General features: G+C 46.0%; 2 protein-coding genes across 2 annotated transcripts; both read right to left on the bottom strand.

Annotated features, from left to right (window-relative positions):
* Positions 1 to 4,632: 4,632 nt before the first annotated feature.
* On the bottom strand, positions 4,633 to 6,033 carry LOC103720179 (protein EXORDIUM-like 2). Its single transcript, XM_008809776.6, has one exon. The coding sequence runs from the start codon at positions 5,760 to 5,762 to the stop codon at positions 4,833 to 4,835; it is 930 nt and encodes a 309-aa protein (XP_008807998.1). The 5' UTR covers positions 5,763 to 6,033; the 3' UTR covers positions 4,633 to 4,832.
* A 6,355-nt stretch (positions 6,034 to 12,388) lies between these two features.
* LOC148703518 (uncharacterized) lies at positions 12,389 to 20,526 on the bottom strand. The gene is made up of 2 exons (XM_089924374.1): positions 18,795 to 20,526; positions 12,389 to 12,567 (listed from the first exon to the last, which is right to left on the bottom strand). The coding sequence occupies exons 1-2, from the start codon at positions 19,798 to 19,800 to the stop codon at positions 12,554 to 12,556; spliced, it is 1,020 nt and encodes a 339-aa protein (XP_089780500.1). The 5' UTR covers positions 19,801 to 20,526; the 3' UTR covers positions 12,389 to 12,553.
* Positions 20,527 to 22,355: the final 1,829 nt, after the last annotated feature.

Below are 22,355 nucleotides of genomic sequence, written 5' to 3' on the forward strand. Positions count from 1 at the left end.
TTTCTCATCTTAAACTCCCTTGCATTCTTCAACTTCCATGGCTAAATTAAATGGCAATCAAGGAGTAACGTTCCATCACCTGTCGTAAAGTGATGAGTCTCCACAGCCTTCCCCATACCTAAACTGCAGAAATTTTTGACCCCTGTTGTCACAAAAACTCCAAGTCTCAAGTTTGGTCCTCGTCAACACCTCAGAGAAAGACCCGTGTGTCCAATCCATGCATCAAAATGGACAGAAAACCTAGCTCCCTTGCTGGAGTTCGGCCAAGAGGCCGTATATTTCCGGATGGAGAATTGAGAAACCGTTATATTTAGACGATAGTGAGTGATGAAATAATTTTTCAAATTAAGCATGTATTTAAAGAGATTGCAAATTTAATTTTTTTTTAATGGCGTGCCACTTCGGAGTACATTGTGAGCTAGAAAGAAAAAGTTGCATAGAGTACTCTAAAATTTATTATTTTTTAATTTTATTAGATGTATTTTCAGTCCGTTTAAAAAAAAATTAAATATATTGGATGGGTGCGTGTAGACGTGCATTCAGACGTGTGGCTTGGTATAAATTTATATTTTTATTGTTTTTGGTTACTAAAAAGTCATTAGTTTGATCAAATTTATTATGGATTTGAAGGAGAGTAAATCTATCTAACAATTTTATTTTAAAATAAAATAATTTTATATGAAATAATTTTATTCTAGGTCTCCAAAGCCGAGATAAGAGGAGCCCAAGGCCTACTATCTCCAGCTATGGTAAGAGGTTTCCCTACGGTTCACGTCACTTTAAGCTGTACAACACTTGATTAGGCCACCAGCTGACGTTTCCGGATCTTTGATGGGACGTCTCACGTCTGCATTACCGCATCCGGCCTCCCACTGCGTGTCCGGCCCGCCGGGAAAAGACGGCCAGCCCCGCTTACGGTCGCTCTCACGCTCTGACACCAGGAAAAATTGGGAATCCGGAGCTTGGTCTTCAGAGCTCAAATTTATGGCTATGAATTCAATTTTTTTTTGCGTTAAGTGAGCTTAATCATCACTTTTCTATTATTACTGCCAGCCTACCACAAGAGTGGGCTTCAATCAGGATCGAACCCTCAACCTCTTGTGCAAGGAGGCAAGAGATCCTATTATTCAAACTAAAATTAATTCGAAATGAAGAATATAGTGAATCCGCCTAAATCTAACCCATCTATCATAAGTAGACATGTCATGGATATTTAAAAACCTTTTAATTCGAAAAAATTTGAATTCTTGGCAGAATTCAAACAAGAAAGAAGATTACGGCAGATCTGAATCCAAATAAGAAAGGAGATTACTATAATCCCTTAATTCACCTCTAAAGCGTAATGGATCCATGCTCTATCCTTTATATAAATAAGGCTAAGGGATCTCGAAAGAGGAGAAAGAAACGGTTAGAAGCTTTCAAGCACAGATGGCAAGAGGCTCTCAAGTTTTCATGGCGACAAGCTCTCATAGCCAAATGCTCCCATGGAGGCTCTTAAGCTCTCATGGTTACCTTTGCATCCGACTTTTTTTTCACGGGCTTTTTTACATGTTGTATCCTCTCCAGGTGCGACGTACGTTCTTAGAGACCAGGATGTGAATTCTTGGAGGCAGTCCTTCCGTGCCACGCGAGATACAAGCAATGTGCATACAGGACCTATATTTTTATGAACCAAGATGCGAATTCTTAGAGGTTGCCCTTCTATGCCCTCCGAGATATAAGTGTTGTGCACATGAGATGCACAACTACCAATCAGAAACTCGAGCTCCCAAATTGAGTACTTCAGGCCGAGCAATCCATACCTAGCTTTCATGGCCGAGCAATTCAGGTTGAGCACTCCAAATTGAGCTTCCATGTCGAGCAATTCAGGCCGAGCTTCCATGCAGATCACTCCAGGACACAAATTTTCAGGCCAAGCTTCCATGCTGAACACTTTAGGCCAAGCTCCCAAGCTGAACTCCTAGGTCAAGCCTTTTATAGCCAAGCTCCCGATAGCCGAGTCTTCATTGAGCGAGCTCTCAAACCGCGCACTCTAGGTTGAGTACTCCAGACTAGACAATCAGAGCCTAATAATCCAGAAAGATCACTCTATTCTAATCATTTTTATTATATCTTCTCTCTCTATTTTTTATCATTATTTTAAAATTCTACCTAACTTAAGCATCGGAGAAGATTGAATCGGAACAGCCCCCATGAGCATCAACACATGGAATGCATAATCTCAAATGAAAAAATTGTTACATGAAATAGACAGGAGACCTAGGACTTAAGACTCTAAATCTTTGATTGTTAGGTAGAGAGGTGTGACTATTGAGATATGCCCCTGATTCATAATGTTTGAGGGAGAAAGCATACATATTCAACGGGTAGTTCTATATACACCCCCCCTATTGCTAAGGACACCCCCCAAAAACCAAAAAAAAAATACCCAAACTAACCTTTAGTGTAATTACCATATTGCCCTTGAAATTTTCTCAGTACACCCCCCTTCCTCCTCACTGCCGCCTCCTCCCCTCCCCCTCCTCCTCACTGCCGCCTCCTCCTCCTCCTCCTCCGCCTCCCCCATCACCCCTCCTCCTCCTCTTCCTCCCCCCCTCCCCCCTGCGCCCGCTTCCTCCTCCTCCCCATCCCCCACCTCCCCGTCCTCCTCCGCCTCCCCCCTCCTACCCCTCCTGATTCCCCGCCTCCCCCATCACCCCTCCCCCTCCTCCTCCTCCTCCCCATCCCCCACCTCCCCGTCCTCCTCCTCCGCCTCCTCCTCCTCCTCCTCCGCCTCCCCCATCACCCCTCCGCCTCGTCTTCCTCCCCCCCTCCCCCCTGCGCCCGCTTCCTCCTCCTCCCCATCCCCCACCTCCCCGTCCTCCTTCCTCCTCCTCCCCATCCCCCACCTCCCCCCCCTCCTCCCCTCCACCTCCCCGTCCTCCCCTCCACCTCCCCCTCCACCTCCCCTCCACCTCCCCGTCCTCCTCCTCCGCCTCCCCCCTCCTCCTCCGCCACCTCCTCTCACTCCTCTTCCCCCACCTCCCCGTCCTCCTTTCTCCTCCTCCCCATCCCCCACCTCCCCCTCCGCCTCCCCCCGCCTCCCCGTCCTCCTCCTCCGCCTCCCCCCTCCTCCTCCGCCGGCGAGGTGCTCGTTGCTCGGGAGATGGCCGGGGAGGTGCTTGAGGCGAGGTTTTTTGGGCGGAAGGGAGAAGCCGGCGGGTGTTTTGGAGGGGAAGAGCGGGGTGGGGGGGGGGGGGGGGTTGGGGGGTGTAGAGAGCAATTTAGGTGAGGGGGTGGGAAGGGTGGGGGGTAATTTAGGAATTTTTAATTTTTTAGGGGTGTCCTTAGCAAATGGGGGGGTGTAGAGAGTATTTAATTTTTTTTAATTTTTGGGGGGTGTCCTGAGCAATAGGGGGGGTGTATATAGAACCACCCATATTCAACCGGTTTCATCCTATATAGATGATTTGAAATACATGCGCTTTAACTTGGACATGAATTAGGAAGGGATTGAAAGTTCAAATTTGGAAGAAAAACATTACTAAGAAACATAGAACAATCTCCAGCCCCCTCTCCCCAACCCCACCACACACACACACAAATAGAAAAAAATTAAAGTCTTGCACCTCCGATTCTTTTTTTAGATGGGAGTTGTGGTGAAATATTCCGATGGAGAAGAAATGTTCAATGATGTAAAAATTGCGGGTAGAAACTTCGTTTCCGCTTACCGCACCCTTAGGTGGGGTTTGACACATCTCTGTTCCCCTTTGAGTACGAAATTTTAGTCTCGAGAAAAGATACAACCAAAGCCATAGCTAGAGTTCTTTTAGCGGCAAAAAGAACAGTCCGTACCGTACTGCTATGAATAATTACTTCACCAGCTAGCCAATCAGACGAGCTCACATAGCTTCTCGAGAAACGTGCAAAAACTTGAAGATTTTTTTAATTTGCGAGGCATGTCCTCTGCCACAAAGGACAGGTTATTTTGAATTTGTTTGGACATTGGATTATGTTAAGCAATAAGATGGCTTAATTGGTTAAGCAATGACATGCTAGGTCAAAATCCATGAGATAGCCCCATTAGATCGATCTTCCAGCAAATTTTCTTAATTATTCCCTATGAGAATGAGACACAGAGAGAGAGAGTAGCCAACCTTACAACCATTGTGAAAACCATAATTCCAATTTTATATGGCACATAGTGCAATGATATTTCAAATTTAAAACTTCTTCCTTCAAAATTCAAAATATAATAGTGTTGACTCGATAGACTCCATCTTTCAAAATTCAAAAATATAATACAGCACAACTAAATGGTCTTGCTCTCTTCGCCAACTTAGATACTCACATACATGTTGTATAAGATACCGATATACCAATAATATATATATATATATATAAAGAATACAAGAAGTATACGTTATATACTATCATACAACAAATTACCCACCTCACTCTAAGGGTGCCGAGACTAGGAAACTAGGTAGTACAAGTGACGAAGTTCCCAACTTAAACAGTGCACATCAGAACCATCTCAAGCGTAGGACTCCTGCCTCGTAAAATAAATAATGATGTGGCAACCAAAAGAACTTCGCATCCAAAACCATTAAACATCCACATCACTCCAGTCATCTCATGAGTGCCCATCCATACTCCAAATCAAATATCTCATTCCATGCACATACTAACCTACAACAACAACAACAACACAATTACACTTATATGCCTCATAATATTACCCCACAACATCAAGTACAAAACTTGAAATCGCTACCCCTTCTATCTTTCATTTCACAGTAAATATATATAACATAAAAAAAATACGGAATTATTTGCACCATCTTAAATCCCTACACAAGCGTGGTACACTGCGATGTCTTTGGGTCCCACATGGCGGGCAGCAGGTACTTCCTCCCAGCCAATCCTCTTGCATTATAGCTAGCCCCAGTGGCGGGGTCCAGCAGCGTCTTCCCCGGGTAACCCGGGTAGGCCCCACTCCCGAACACCCCCGTGCACGCCGTCACGGCCTCTAACGGCGCCGTCGCCGGACCCTGGTAGTATCCGTCGCCGTAGGGGTTCGTCACCGTCCCGGCCAACAGCGTGGCCAGGTTGATCACCATCCCGTCGATGCCGACGTCGCCGTTAGGCGCGACTAACGGCGGGGTCTGTGGACCGTAGATTGGCTGGTGGAAGGGCCAGGCGCACTGGCCCGGGCACTGGACCTCCGAGTTGCCGATCCAGATGTAGGCGAACCGGACGCGGCCGCGGCGGCCGGCCGGGGCGGACCCGTGGGTCCCGCACCGGCTCATGCAGAAGCCCTCGACGGCGACGTCGGAGGAGGTCAAGACGGCGGTGACGGCGTTGCGGTGGTGGCCGGCGCGGGAGGCGAGGGTGGCGAGGTCGGCGGAGGTGAGAGATTTCCCAAGGGAATATTTCTCGTCGAGGAGTTGGCGGCCGAGGGAGAGACGGGAGGCGGCGCCGCGGTAGAGGGCGGTGGTGCTCCACCAGGAGGCGGCCGAGGGAACCGCCGGAGAAGCGCCGGAGAGAGAGCGGACAAAGTCGGCGATGATGGAGCGCTGGGAGGCAGAGAAGCGGCCGTACCATAGGAGGTGGACCGTGAGGTTACCGGTGAGGAGGGGGCCGTTGTGGTACTGGAGGACTAGGGGCTGCTGCTGGACTAGGCTCAGCTTTCTGGGGTCGGCCATGGAGGAGTGGAAGAGAAGGAGAGAGAGGAGGAGGAGGAGAGTCATAGGGAGAGAGAAAGCTTGCGACATATCCATGGATAGAAAGAGAGGGAGAGAGGCCTCACAACCCTGCGGTTTTTGGTGGCTGGAACTTCGCGTGGCTTGGAAGGAGAGGAAGTGTAGGCATTTATATAGGAAAGAGAGATAGAGAAAGAGAGAGGGGGAGGGAGGAACAGCTGGAGGCCACGACGATGAGAACCACGTATACTTGACCGCCGAGGTGGGTAATTTTACAACTGGGGTTGGACCGGGTGGTGGGCATTGGGAAAGGTGGTTCCAACGAAGGAGCTTTTTGGATCTGGTCACCGCACTGAAGTGGAGGAGAATATCACTTGGGTTGGTTGAAGGACTCTTGGATCCATTTGAGACTGGACCCGCCTTGGGTTGAATTTGATGGTCCAATGCATGGCATTCATTATTCTTGCGTAAAGAAGCACATTACCGAGTCCTTAGAATTAATTGGGCGGCTAGAATTGGATATTTCTTCACATGTCATGTAAGTACTTGGTCGTAATCACAATTATTTAAGATATAAATTGCCTTTTTGAAGGCCATATCTAGATCTTGAGAAGTTATCATGTGTATATGTCGAATCTATAACTTACATGATCTGTTTGGAAAAGATCTACATATTTGCGATGTCTTCACGTTATAATTAATGGTAGTATCTTAATTTGGCACAACTATTTTTATATCGTATTGCTAGATATCATAAACAAAAAAGCAATACCTTGAATTGATGAAGAAAGTATAAATATTCATACATGGTTCCATGATCTGGATTCAATTGAGTTGTCATTTAAGCATTTCTACGAGCAATTCTCGTGTCTTCGGAAATGGATCTGTTCCGGGTCGGTTAACGTTTGGATCCGGTCCGAGAAATCTCTTTAAGGCGTCTAGAGACTAGAGGTGACAGGATTCACTCCTCGAAGAGCGAGAAAGGGAAGCCTGCCCTTGCACAGGGCCTGGGGTTGGTAGAAATCGATGACGTGATAGGGAAGGGATAAATAAAGCCGAGGATTGTGATAAGAACGTAAGTGCTGAAACTACCAGAATAGCCTTCTTGAACTGCGCTTTCCACACCGTTCGTTCCCCTTGCCACAGTTGTTTATTCCATCATAGGAGAAGAGATAGAGAGGGGACTCTATTTCCAGTCACCATCTCTTTAGTATAACAGCTGTTTTTATTGCCATTTCCATTGATGAGCGTTCGAAGAGAGCCAATTTCAAACATGGGATGCTCGGAACGTTTCCAAAGGGAGCTCAAGGTGGGCTGGATCCTGGGACACACCAAGACTGGGGGTCGTATTATTGCGTCAACCGCTGAACACCCCCATGGCGTGCTTGAACTTGGAATAATCTGTGGTCAAATAAAATATCTACAGTACAAATCTGTTCGGGTCCATTGGAGGTTTAATTTGTCCAAATTAATGTTTGGGACCAGTTTGGTTCGGTCACGATTTAGGGTTTATATATCCATCCAAATGATTCTAGTAGATCATTTTTTAATAGCAGCTCAATTACCAACCCAAACCGCTTGCCAAGTACTTATTATTATACAAGCATCAAACTTGTCATTTCCTTTTTTATCTTGCTCCAGTATAATGCCTCCTGCATATATAATTGGTGTCTCACTTTGCTAAAAGCATGAAGCATGCAAGATTTCTCCTAAGTTAAACACACAATGGTGAGGTTACTTCATTATGATCTAGGTATCACGGATATAAATTATAGAAATAGTCTCTTGGCATGGTAGGATAAGATTGTATAGTTAACTCTCCCTAGATCTCGCGGTGGTAGAAGCCTCACACATTAGGTCATCCTTTTTCAAATGCGCAATATCTAGAATTTATAGATGTCTACATTTGCAGCATTTACTTTCAAAGTCGAAAAAGCTTTATGTTATCGTAACGCCAAACTTCGATGATTGTTTTCATCCATATGTATACTCAAATGGTTTTCAGTTAGCAATTTTTTTTATAATTATTTGACTTTACATTACAATGCTCTTCCTTTTACATCGATTACATTTACAATAACATATGGCAAATGTTAGGGTAATGGAATAGGTAACACTAACTTATTCCGCAAGTTGTAACATTAACGCAATGTTAAATATATATAGCTCCCAGCCCCAACAACAAAATCATGTGTGCAATAACTAAAGTTCTAAGTCTGCATGGTTCTAAACTTTGCTCCTTTTTTTTAACTTTTTCTTGAGAGAGAGAAAACGATGGGACCGTAAGATTTAAGCTCTTGGAATAAAGATAAAGTCACAAACAGGAGCAACAAAGTTCCAACTAAAGCTAAAAAGCAAAGAATTAAGAATTTGTAATTTAAAAGATGGGTTGTCTTCGCAAACCAAGGACCAATCGTTCCAAGTACGAAGCATTAATTTTCTTATATGCAGAGCCCGAGCCTTATGTCCTTATATCTCAGGCCAAACTAATTTTTTTGAAGATTTGCTTCCTTCTCCAAATAGCTCAAAATGAGCTTAAAAAGGGTGATCTGTCTCTCAATTTGATTTTTTTCATTAATTAAAATTTAGTGAAAATAAGGACATGACAGAAATAAGTAATTAGCAGCTAAGGAATCAGCCAAGATTTTTTTTTCTCCAAATTTTAAAATACATAGTCAAATCCCCAATCCTTTAGCAGCTAAGGAAAGAAAAATTTTTATCTTTTCAAGGATGTAAACCTTCCAAATGGTATGGAAACTCTTGTCCAGTTGCTACATGCTTTGATTTCTCTCATCAAGCACATCATCCATCATACAACATTACTCAGAAAGCTTATCACCATCAAAATTCTAGCAACATTACAAATTACAACCGCACAACGATCACCTCAACATGAATTATATTTAAGAAACTCACAGTTCCATGTTTGTCACGTGTCTCATAGTTTAATGCAAAAGCAATTCATTGGTTGAAAAGAACGCACGCGTCGAGGTGGAACTATTTACTTTCACTTGCAGCACTCATTATTTCCTCACTTCCGTCCCCAAGCTAAGCACCTCTGTCGAAAGGCAAACTATATATATTATATAATATACATATATCAATTACTTGAAACTAAAACATGATAGATAGTGCCCATATTTGTTTTTGTTTCTTGGGGCCTTCATTTTCTGTTTATTTTAAGATCAATTTCGATGAGAGCTTGCTCGCCAGCGGAGATTGGGCAGATATGATATTTGTGATCAGAGACCATAACGCCAGATTGATTGCTGCGGGAGATGTCGTTCTATTGAGACCTCCGCATTTGGGGCGAAGTTAGGGCTGCATGGGAGGGGTTATCTCATGCAAGATATGTGTTAGAGGCTAACGGAATTATTCTGAAGGGGGATTCCACTGATTTAATTGATCGTTTTTAGGCAGAGAGACAGGAGGTGGTGGAGCAACCATTTCTGTGCGACATACGACGGATGCTACAGAAGTGTCGGACTATTTAGGTCAGGCACGTTCTTCGGAAGGCGAACTAAGCTGTTAATTGGGTCGCCTCTTTCGCTGTTCAGCATTGCAGGAAGTTTCTATAGACCCAGCAAGCTTTAGTTTTTTTTTTACCTTCTGCAGTTTTTTTGATAGCCATGTAATCCATCGTGCTTATGTGAAAACAGTTTGAGCAGCCAAAAAAAAAAAAAAAAAATAAAGTGTGAATTTTTTTTTTTACCCAAAAGCATGGAATCATATTACCAGCGTACTGTAAACAGTGGACCGAGGACAGTACCTTGGCAAAAGTTTCCGGACAAATTAAAACGTGGGAGCACGGAGAATCTCTGCGTGCTTTATCCCACATTTTTTAAGATTCAATGAGAAATTTCGTGGGTCGCTGGCGATGGATTTTGCCTTGCCTTCTATACCACACAGTCCTTTTCGTGGCTGACCCACAGCAAATTAGATAAGCTCAGCCGACACGGAAAAGGTTAACCTCACTTGGAATTATATATTAAAAAAGATTAGCCTCCTTCATCTTCTTCTTTGGGACATATCTTTTTGGGACTCGAAGCTTTCCTCTTCCCACCCATCTCTGCGTTCAATTATACCCTTAAACGAATTTAATGGGTCGCAGTATCTTCCCGCATGGACCCTGGCATCATCATTAAAGGTGGGTCCCACTGGTCATAATCGCCATTAACGAAAATAAATGTATACGCATCGCAGTCACGCGCCCAAGACTCGCACACAGTTGTATAGGTGATGGAGTCGACGTGGAGCGGGTCAAAGTTTGGGTGCTCGATAGAGGAAGAGGAAGCGAAGGGAAGGGATCGAAGGACGTTCTCGCACGTTCGAGGGGATGCTGTCGCACGTGGTGGTCCGCGTTTAACATGGTTTTAGGGGAGAAAGGGACGAGACGGGGGCGGAGGCGGCGGGACTCCTCAAAGCACGGCGGCCGCCATGCTCTCCGGGACACGTGTGGGGCGACGAGTTGATGGAGGGGGCGGATAAGATCAGGAGTGCAGGGGTTTCATGGCACGAGTTTCGCATGAACGCTGCTCGTCGGTGATTAGATACTGGATTGTTCGAATCTCCGGTGATGGCATAAATCCAGAGCATGTCTCGTTGCGCATGCACGGATCATCAACGCATGTAGATACAACTTTTTTTCCCCTTTGATAAGATAAAGTTACATTGTAGCAACATCTCCATCCTCTAGAATTGAATGTTATAGATTATGTTGCCGGAAAGCGACTAGACCCGGGCATTGGGCCGGTGAGGATTACTGGAGATATCGGCTTGTTTGCCATCTGTATCGGAGAGATTGGATGAGATAGTTGCATAGCTTTGTAGTGATTCTCTCGTGGCATCAAGCACCTACAACACGGTGTTGAACAATGGAGGAACGGCTTTGGATGGCACTCCGAAGCTGGCTCCTACCTAAAATAACAAAAATAAAAAAATCTATCTTTTGGAGTGTATCCGTCGAAGGATCCTCTAATGTCTAAGTTAGACACGACTCTTAAAAAACAAGATGAGGGTTAAGAGGGCAGAGAAGCAGCGTATGTGAATAGAAAGAAAACTTACCTAAAGGGATCTCAGAAATACACTATATAGGAGAGTGCCGAAGCCCGTCGTCGAGTAATTTAAGGCTATATGCCGGTTGATAAGGCAACGAACCATATATCTCGTCGCTTCTTGAAAATAGTTAGCAATCATAGTCGAATTGTTACCATCTACGGAGAGAGTTTGAATTAAAGAGGACTCTCCGTGCATTTTTGAATTGGCCATATGGCAAGCTTTGAATGATCAGCCTACGGCTAGATGGCGAGCTTTTATTAGTCGGTTCGTCTTATCGGCAGAGATCGGTTCCAAAGTGCATCAGATTGGTTATCTCCTGTATACACTATGAAATGTGATACTTGGGGAAAATTGTTAATGAGCCTTGATTTATCATTTCTTTTCTTTTAAACAAATGCTAAGTGGCTGAAGTATTAAGAAGTAACAGAGTTAGGAGTTAACAATCCCATCCTACATCAACAAAATCAGTAAGAATTTTCTATTGCTATATTTATCATAGAGAAAAAAATATATTGCTAAGGTTGTAAAATATTCAAGTTCAGTTTAATTTGCTATACATTGTGGTACAGTCCTGCGTATTAAGCTAGGTCGTAGAATGATGCTACATCAACTACTCAGTACTTGGTTTAGAAATTTAATTTTACTATAACGGTGCATGGACAGAGTTGAAAAAAAAAAAGTAATTGGAGTCTTTATCTTTTTTTAGAGGTAAAAAATAATGTGGAGGAGAAGTAGAACTAATGTTAGGACATTGATCTCAAATTTATTGAATTAGGTACAAGCATTCAAAGCATAATAAGATATAGAAATTGTTGCTTACTTGTAATGACTTAAAGCTTATTGTATAGGATTAGCAATAGAATTTGCACTTCCGGGGAAGGCCTAAAGCTACATGCTCTGCAGGTTAGAGCTATTAAAAGAGAGATTTGGCAATGGTTATTGGCTGAATCTAGCAGAGTGAGAGTGGGATGGGCGACTACCACCCACTGCTTGGAGATATTCAGGCAATAATCTGTAATGGAATAATATTTCACGCGAAGCATGTGTACTGAAAGGCCAATGGAGTCGCATATTAGATGGTCCCATATGTGGCCAACCACTCCGGTGAAACTCGTTAGATTGGAGAGAGAAAGTTGCCCGATGTGCTTCAGAATTAGTTATTTTTCGACTATTTTAGCTGTTTTCGTATTTATTATATATGATACAACCGTTTCAGCCAAAAACAAAACAAAACAAAACAAAACTAGCTTCGAAACCAAAATGGAGAAAACAATTATGATTTTAAAGATCTAACAGGCTAAAGAGAAATCTAGCTCTGCATACCCAGTAACTTCTTAATCTCAGCTACATCTCCATCGACGCATGTTACGACTAAGACTTCATCAACCAACCGCACTGTCATTCCCTGAATACACCAGAGCCCGTGTAGAACCTACCATACAACGAAGGTGTAGCAAAATAGCACCCAAGAGAATACTTTATTTTCACTAATGAAAACAGGGCGCATAAGGGTTACTTAGAGACTTTGAGATTTTACATTGACCAGAGACAAGTAGTGTCACGCCCCGGATCCGGATCCGTGACACGGCCGTGCTATTGCCGACTACCGCCCACAAAAGCACGCAGCCTCGTACATGGTCAACAGGTAGTCAAAAGCAGTGTAACTTGTATATATCAAAAGAAGGTATTACAACCCACTGGTTCATATAAAGTACAGAGCTTCTACATAGTTTATATACACAAAAGTTTATTTATATCATCCCCAAAAATAAAGAAGCCCTGTTGCAAAAGAAAAATGCTTCTGGCAGCTGTCACTGGTGGTGATCTAAAAAAAAAACGTAAATGAACAGGCATGAGCTACACGGCTCAGTAAGTAATCCTGCATAATCTTGTCGAATCGACTAAAAATGCTAACCATGCTTATCAGAGTTTGAGAAGCTGACATGTATGCTACTAAATCAATCGTCATAATAAAATATCCATGCTGAGTAAATAAAACAGTATCCTACAATGTCAAGAAATCATGTAATATGCACATGTAGGAAAAATCGTGCCACCGGCATGCCGTGGTCATGCTCTCAAATGCTACTGCGAAGTCATTCTTGGCCACTGGCGGGACCGGCTCAGTTATTAGGCGGCCACTGGCGGGGCTGGCTCAGTCATTCTCGGCCACTGGCAAGGCCGGCTCAGTTACATTGGGTCAGTAGCTCTTAAGAGTTCATAAATAATGCTCCGTATAGGTAGTACCTCATAGATGCTACGACGAATTCATTAATGGTCACTGGCGGGGCCTGCTCAGTTATTAGTCGGCCACTGGCGGGGCTGGCTCAGTCATTATCGGCCACTGGCAAGGCCGGCTCAGTTGCATTCGGCCCGTAGCATTAGTAGTTCTTAGGTACCCCCTTACAAGCAATATGCAGCTAGAGTAAATCATTATCATTCTTTACACTCATGCTAAGAAAAATCATAACATGGAACTCCATTCATTTTGCATGTATCACAAGAGCTATGAAAACATAATATGTGCACAACTATGAATTATGTGACTGACATGTACCACTCATGTTCATATTTCATAACTCATATCTTAGCATGTAACGTAATCCCAGTATTTTGTAGGCATAACGGAATATAAAACATATATCATCATATCTTGTGTAACTAGAGCATGTCGGATACACATATCATTCTTAGCCTACAGTACATGCATAACATGTTAAATTTCATGTATGATCCATAAAAATTAGGGCAGGCTACTTACATACATGATTCACAACAAGATTAAAATAAGTTACTTACTGTAATTTGCCTTTTTCCTAGGTCTCCTGCGTCCTGGTGACGAGTCCTAAGTCACCTACAATCATGTCATAATAATAATATGTTATTTCCTTTTTTTTACCTGAAATTTAGCCCAAGCCTAATTCCTCTGTATTGGGGTCTTGGCTGGGCTCATAAGTCTTAATTGGCCCTCCGATTGGCCACTAAGCTTAATTCCCAGCTCAATTGGGTTTAATTTCGGGTTTAGGGTCACTGTGACCCGTTTGGGCCTGAGTCAGGGTCGATCCGGGATCAATTTGGCCCCAAATTAATTACATTGGGTTGAATTGGGCTTTAATTGGGCCGATTTATATTCAATTGGGTCTGGTTTCATGGGTTGCGGGTTTGGGTTCGGATCCGACCCGCGAACCCGTGCTCATGTTTTTTTCCTTCTCCCCCCTTCCAGAGGCTTCCGCCTCTTCATCTCCCGCTCTCCTCTCTCTCCTCTCTTTTCTCCTTCGTCTCCACCGAACCCATGCCTCCGGCCGGTCCTCCGGCCCTCTTCTTCTCCTACGGCCTCCTCTCCCTCTCGGTCACTCCCTCTTCTTTTCTCTCTTCTACTCTTTTCCTCTCCTTTTCTCTCTTCCTCCTCGTTTCCGACCGGAAGCCCTAGCCCTTTCGGCCTTTCATCCCCACCGAGCACTCCGTCTCCTCCCTTTCTTCTCTCGCAGGCGACCGGGGAGATGAGGCTCCCCTCCGATCCACCGACCGAGGCGGAGTTTCCCCCCCGGAGCACTGGCGAAAGAAAGGCCGGCCCTCCCCCCCCCCCTTCCTCTTCTCCGAAGCGATGCCGGAGAAGAGGAGAAGTGCCGGGAAGTAGGGTCGCGGCTGGATCTCCTTCGGGAGATCTCCCCCTTGCTCCGACCACGGTGAGGTAAGGCCGGGGTCCAAGGATGAAGCCTCTACGGTCCGGTGAGTCTATTTTATTTTATTTTATTTTTTTCTTTCTTCTTTTTCTTTTCTTCGGTCCTTCCCTCCGGCACCACCACCCCTTGCCGGAGAAGAGGTGGTGGTCCGGCCGGGGCTGGCGGCCCTGTGGCCGCCTCTGTTGTCGTCCCGGCCAGATCTGGCGGCCCGGGTTGCCCCCCGAACCCCAAGGTACCCGCGGCCGAGGCCGCGGTGTCCGGTTCGTCAACAAGCCGAGCCCGGTTGGGTTCGGTCCGGATGGTCGCGGCCTGTGAGTCCGGCCCGACCCAGGGTTTGTGGGTTTTTCTCCCTCTCTTGTGCCGGCCTCCTCCCCCCTATTTCACTGTTGACACAGAGGGGAAGAGCACCCCACAGAGGGGTTTCTCCAGACTTTAAAATGTTATTAACAGGGGGTCCATACCTGGTTTTAGTCGGGTGTAGACGGGCAGTGCTTCCTCCCTAGTAGTCCCTCCTTTCCCAGAGCTTCAGGGCTTCTTGTCCTTCGGCTCCAGGGCTTCGACTCTCTCTCTCGTTGAAAGTTTAGGGGGGTCTGTGACTTGGGGTTGCCGGCAGAGGCTTAAATAATTTGTTTAGAGGATAAAACCCCCCTCTGAGAGGTCCCATCCTCTCCTTTCCTCCATACTCCGGTACTGGCCGCCGCCCCCCTCTGTCTCCGGCGCGCCGGCATCGGCTGCCAGCAGGGGGTGAGGTAACCCTTCCCTGTCGGTCTTATCCCTTCGTTTTTCGTTTTTTTTTTTTTTTTTTTTTTGCAGGAGGTGGCAACCTCTTCCTGATAACCATTATAATAATGCTGCCCACAGTGAAATTTGGGCCCAAACCCTTAACTGGGCCTATTTCTTATTGGGCCTAGTAGGTTGTGGGCCCGGACATTACATCCTACCCCCCTTAAAACAAATTTCGTCCGCGAAATTATACATACCTCTATCTTCGAAGAGCTGGGGGTAACTTTGGCGCATCTCCTCTTCAAGTTCCCAAGTGGCTTCCCGTTCAGTGTGGTTGGCCCACTGAACTTTGACATAAGGGATGGTACGCCTCCGAAGAATTTGCTCCTACTTATCGACGATGCGCAGAGGAGCTTCCTCATAGGTCAGGTCTTCATTTATCTGCAAGGGTTCATACTGTAATACATGGCTGGGATCTGGGATGTACCTGCGTAGGAGGGAGACGTGAAAGACGTCGTGTACTCCTGATAACTCTGGAGGTAGGGCCAGCTTGTAGGCGACCTTGCCTACTTTAGCAAGAACCTCGAATGGGCCGATGTAGCGGGGACTCAGTTTACCATGCCGCCCAAATCGGGTAATACCCCTTGACGGAGAAATTTTTAGGAAGACAAAGTTCCCCTCTATAAATTCCAATTCTCTCCTGCCTTTGTCAGCCCATCGTTTCTGTCTGTCCTGAGCGGCTTGTAGTCTCCGCGTTATTAGCAGTACCTTATCTCTAGCACTCTGGACCAATTCAGGACCGAGTAATTTTCGCTCTCTGACCTCATCCCAATGCAGAGGAGATCGGCATTTCCTTCCATATAGAGCTTCATATGGTGCCATTTGGATGCTGGAATGGTAACTGTTGTTGTAGGCAAACTCTACCAGAGGTATGTGGTCGTCCCAGCCTCCACCTAGGTCCATGGTACAAGCTCTTAACATGTCTTCCAGGGTCTGTATTGTTCGCTCTGACTGACCGTCGGTCTGGGGGTGGTATGCGGTACTGAGCCTCAATTCGGTACCCATGGCCTTCTGAAAGCTTTTCCAGAATCTGGATACAAATCGGGGGTCGCGATCGGAGACGATGCTCACTGGCACTCCATGTAGGCGCACAATTTCATTAATGTACACTTGGGCCAGCCTGTCCAATGAGGTTCCAACCCTAAAGGGTAGGAAGTGAGCTGACTTTGTGAGGCGGTCGACAATCACCCACACTGCGTCATTCCTTTTTACTGTTCTTGGAAGCCCTGTAACAAAGTCCATAGTGATATGCTCCCATTTCCATTCTGGAATCTCCAATGGCTCTAGTAACCCTGCCGGCCTCTGGTGTTCTGCTTTTATCAGCTGACAGGTCATGCATCGGGCCACATACTCAGCTATTTCTCTTTTCATACCCTTCCACCAGTAATGCTCTCGGAGGTCCCTGTACATCTTGGTACTGCCGGGGTGAACGGAGAAGCGGGATTGGTGGGCTTCTCCTAGAATTTCTTTCTTTAATTCCACATCAGCTGGGACATACAATCGATGACCGAACCTCAGGGTACCATCTGAGTGAATCTGGAGCTCGGGTCGTAACCCTTTTTCCACTTCATCCTTGAGTTGACCTGTGCGTGCGTCAGACTGCTGAGCGATCTTTATTCTGTCGATCAGTGTCGGTTGTATCCTTAGAGTGGCCAGCAGACTTTTTGTAGTTTGTACAATTACTTCAACCTGCAGCTTATCAAGATCCTTCTGAACCTGTGGCTGGGTGGTGAGTAGTGCAGATGAACTTACTGCTGACTTTCTGCTTAGAGCGTCAGCCACCACATTAGCTTTGCCTGGATGATATTTGATATCCAAATCATAGTCTTTCAAGAGTTCCAACCATCTTCTTTGTCGCATATTCAATTCTTTCTGAGTGAATATGTACTTTAAACTCTTATGGTCAGTGTACACTTCACAACGCTCTCCATAAAGGTAGTGCCTCCAGATTTTCAGGGCAAAGACCACTGCAGCTAACTCCAGGTCGTGGGTTGGATAGTTCTGCTCATAGGGCTTTAGCTGTCTAGAGGCATAGGCTACTACCTTGCCATTTTGCATTAATACACAGCCTAGCCCGGTTTTGGAAGCATCACTATAAATAGTAAATTCTCCGTTTGTGGATGGCAGAGTTAAAATTGGAGCAGACACTAACCTCTGTTTTAACTCCTGGAAGCTCTTCTCACAACTGCTGTCCCAGATAAACTTGGCCCGTTTTTTGGTTAATCGGGTCAAGGGAGTGGCTATTTTGGAAAACCCTTCCACAAACCGTCGGTAATACCCGGCCAGTCCCAAAAAGCTTCTAATTTCTTTGACATTGGTGGGTGAGGCCAATCTACCACTGCTTCTATTTTCTTAGGGTCTACTGACACCCCATCCCCGGAGATCACGTGACCGAGGAATGCCACGCTGCTCAACCAAAACTCGCATTTGCTCAGCTTGGCATATAACTTTTTCTTCTGAAGGGTCTGTAGTACCATTCTTAAATGAACTTCGTGCTCTTCCCTGCTCCTTGAGTAAATCAGTATATCATCAATAAAGACTATCACAAACTGATCTAAATTCTGCTTGAAGACTCTGTTCATTAAGTCCATAAAAGCAGCTGGAGCATTGGACAGTCCGAATGGCATAACCAGAAATTCGTAATGCCCATACCTGGTTCGGAATGCAGTCTTTGGCACGTCATCAGGCTTGATTTTTAACTGATGGTAACCGGACCGCAAATCTATCTTGGAGAAGACTTGGGCACCTTGCAGCTGGTCAAACAGGTCGTCGATCCGGGGCAGAGGATATTTGTTCTTTATAGTTATCTTGTTCAGTTCCCGGTAATCGATGCACAGCCGCATGCTCCCATCCTTCTTTTTTACAAACAGTACTGGAGCTCCCCATGGAGACACACTGGGTTGAATGAACTTTTTATCCAAAAGCTCTTGTAATTGTGTCTTTAATTCTCTGAGCTCAGCTGGGGCCATTCGATAAGGAGCCTTGGAGATAGGTCCTGCTCCAAGGGTGAGGTCTATAGTAAATTCGACCTCTCGATCAGGGGGTAGTCCCGGTAACTCTTCAGGAAAAACATCCGGATATTCTCTGACTACCGGAATATCTTCTAGTTTGATTTCCTTTTGGGTATCCGTGACACATGCCAGGTAAGCCGTACACCCCTTTCTGAGTGCTCTAATGGCTCGCAAGGAAGAAATGAAATGCAGTGTCGGCTTACATTGAGGGGGCGTATCGTCATTCTGAAAGAAGAATTCTGGTTCTCCTGGCATTCGGAATACCACTTTCTTATGGTAACAATCAATGTGGGCATAATACTGGGACATCCAGTCCATCCCCAAGATGATGTCAAAATCATGCATGTCCAGCTGTAGAAGATTTGCTTCTAATTCTTTTCCTCCCAACTGAATTATGCAGTTCTTGTATTTAGTGTCAACTATCACTGTCTCTTGAAGAGGTGTGGCAACATGCAATGGTTCTATTTTCTCAGATGTGCAGTGCAACTGTTTGGAAAAACTAACTGACACGAAGGAATGTGTGGAACCAGAATCAAATAGAATAGAGGCATCAATCAAATTAACTGGCAGTGTACCTGTCACCACTTGGTCGCTCGCACTAGCGTCCTGGCGAGTCAGTGCGAATACTCGGGGGGTGTTCCTTGGCTTCTGGCCCTCGGTTGCAGGAGGTCTGGGTGCCCTCTTTGGGCAGTCACGTGCCATATGTCCGAGCTGCCCGCATGTAAAACAGGCCCCAATTTTCTTCAGACAGGGCCCACTGTGATGCTTGCCGCAGCTAGGGCAACCTCGGTTCTGCCTCTTCTTAATCATAGACCCCTTGATGCCCTTGGGCCTACTGCTCTGTCCTCCTGCTGACCTGGCCTTCGTCAGATCACTTCTTTCTAAGTCAGGCCTCATCAAGTCGGCCTCAACCTTCAAGGCCCGGTCCAGCACGTCTCTGTAGCAGGTGAATAGGTGAGAAGATATCCGAGATCTGATCCTGTACCTCAGCCCCAGCTCAAACCGGCTTGCCTTACTCCTTTCATTTTCCATGAACTGGGGGCAGAACCGGCCCAGTTCGTTGAATTTGCTGGCATACTGCAGGACAGACATATGCTCGGACTGCGTCAGTGTCAAAAATTCATCTTGTTTCATCTGGTTCACCGAGTCCGGGAAATACTCTGCATAGAACAGCCTCGTGAAGTCCCTCCAAGTAATCCTACTGGCAGGGTATGCGGGCTCCATGGTCGTCCACCAAAACTCGGCGCTCCCCTTCAGCTGGGGGATGGCTAATCGGACCTTCGTTTCTTCGGGGAACTGGAGTGCTTGGAACATCTTCTCCATATCCCGAATCCATGTCTCAGCCGCTATCGGGTCCGGTCCGCCATCAAATACTGGTGGGTTCAGTCGTCGGAACCTCTCATAATAAGAGCTGGTTGGTTGTAGGGTAGCTAGCTGTATCTGCTGCTGCTGCTGGAGGAGCTGCGCTATCAGCTGGTACACTCCAGCTAGATCCGCGCTACCTGCCCCAGAGCGTGGTGTATCCGGGGACTCGGAGCGGTAGCTAGGATCTGGGGACGGTGGCCTCCTATCATCCTCCATATCTTATAGTGTTTGCTGCAACCAAAATTCAAAGTAAGGTCAATATACCCTAATAAGTCTCAACACCCTTAACTACCCGTTAACTCCAAATTTTATTGTTATGTTCTTGTTAGTCCTAAAGCTCTGATACCATGAAATGTCACGCCCCGGATCCGGATCCGTGACACGGCCGTGCTATTGCCGACTACCGCCCACAAAAGCACGCAGCCTCGTACATGGTCAACAGGTAGTCAAAAGCAGTGTAACTTGTATATATCAAAAGAAGGTATTACAACCCACTGGTTCATATAAAGTACAGAGCTTCTACATAGTTTATATACACAAAAGTTTATTTATATCATCCCCAAAAATAAAGAAGCCCTGTTGCAAAAGAAAAATGCTTCTGGCAGCTGTCACTGGTGGTGATCTAAAAAAAAAAACGTAAATGAACAGGCATGAGCTACACGGCTCAGTAAGTAATCCTGCATAATCTTGTCGAATCGACTAAAAATGCTAACCATGCTTATCAGAGTTTGAGAAGCTGACATGTATGCTACTAAATCAATCGTCATAATAAAATATCCATGCTGAGTAAATAAAACAGTATCCTACAATGTCAAGAAATCATGTAATATGCACATGTAGGAAAAATCGTGCCACCGGCATGCCGTGGTCATGCTCTCAAATGCTACTGCGAAGTCATTCTTGGCCACTGGCGGGACCGGCTCAGTTATTAGGCGGCCACTGGCGGGGCTGGCTCAGTCATTTTCGGCCACTGGCAAGGCCGGCTCAGTTACATTGGGTCAGTAGCTCTTAAGAGTTCATAAATAATGCTCCGTATAGGTAGTACCTCATAGATGCTACGGCGAATTCATTAATGGTCACTGGCGGGGCCTGCTCAGTTATTAGTCGGTCACTGGCGGGGCTGGCTCAGTCATTATCGGCCACTGGCAAGGCCGGCTCAGTTGCATTCGGCCCGTAGCATTAGTAGTTCTTAGGTACCCCCTTACAAGCAATATGCAGCTAGAGCAAATCATTATCATTCTTTACACTCATGCTAAGAAAAATCATAACATGGAACTCCATTTATTTTGCATGTATCACAAGAGCTATGAAAACATAATATGTGCACAACTATGAATTATGTGACTGACATGTACCACTCATGTTCATATTTCATAACTCATATCTTAGCATGTAACGTAATCCCAGTATTTTGTAGGCATAACGGAATATAAAACATATATCATCATATCTTGTGTAACTAGAGCATGTCGGATACACATATCATTCTTAGCCTACAGTACATGCATAACATGTTAAATTTTATGTATGATCCATAAAAATTAGGGCAGGCTACTTACATACATGATTCACAACAAGATTAAAACAAGTTACTTACTGTAATTTGCCTTTTTCCTAGGTCTCCCGCGTCCTGGTGACGAGTCCTAAGTCACCTACAATCATGTCATAATAATAATATGTTATTTCCTTTTTTTTACCTGAAATTTAGCCCAAGCCTAATTCCTCTGTATTGGGGTCTTGGCTGGGCTCATAAGTCTTAATTGGCCCTCCGATTGGCCACTAAGCTTAATTCCCAGCTCAATTGGGTTTAATTTCGGGTTTAGGGTCACTGTGACCCGTTTGGGCCTGAGTCAAGGTCGATCCGGGATCAATTTGGCCCCAAATTAATTACATTGGGTTGAATTGGGCTTTAATTGGGCCGATTTATATTCAATTGGGTCTGGTTTCATGGGTTGCGGGTTTGGGTTCGGATCCGACCCGCGAACCCGTGCTCATGTTTTTTTCCTTCTCCCCCCTTCCAGAGGCTTCCGCCTCTTCATCTCCCGCTCTCCTCTCTCTCCTCTCTTTTCTCCTTCGTCTCCACCGAACCCATGCCTCCGGCCGGTCCTCCGGCCCTCTTCTTCTCCTACGGCCTCCTCTCCCTCTCGGTCACTCCCTCTTCTTTTCTCTCTTCTACTCTTTTCCTCTCCTTTTCTCTCTTCCTCCTCGTTTCCGACCGGAAGCCCTAGCCCTTTCGGCCTTTCATCCCCACCGAGCACTCCGTCTCCTCCCTTTCTTCTCTCGCAGGCGACCGGGGAGACGAGGCTCCCCTCCGATCCACCGACCGAGGCGGAGTTTCCCCCCCGGAGCACTGGCGAAAGAAAGGCCGGCCCTCCCCCCCCTTCCTCTTCTCCGAAGCGATGCCGGAGAAGAGGAGAAGTGCCGGGAAGTAGGGTCGCGGCTGGATCTCCTTCGGGAGATCTCCCCCCTGCTCCGACCACGGTGAGGTAAGGCCGGGGTCCAAGGATGAAGCCTCTACGGTCCGGTGAGTCTATTTTATTTTATTTTATTTTTTTCTTTCTTCTTTTTCTTTTCTTCGGTCCTTCCCTCCGGCAGCACCACCCCTTGCCGGAGAAGAGGTGGTGGTCCGGCCAGGGCTGGCGGCCCTGTGGCCGCCTCTGTTGTCGTCCCGGCCAGATCTGGCGGCCCGGGTTGCCCCCCGAACCCCAAGGTACCCGCGGCCGAGGCCGCGGTGTCCGGTTCGTCAACAGGCCGAGCCCGGTTGGGTTCGG

The sequence above is a fragment of the Phoenix dactylifera genome, chromosome 7 (assembly GCF_051530095.1).
Source record: "Phoenix dactylifera cultivar Ajwa chromosome 7, Ajwa_hap1_PhDact_Kaust_v1.1, whole genome shotgun sequence".
NCBI classification, from domain to species: domain Eukaryota; kingdom Viridiplantae; phylum Streptophyta; class Magnoliopsida; order Arecales; family Arecaceae; genus Phoenix; species Phoenix dactylifera.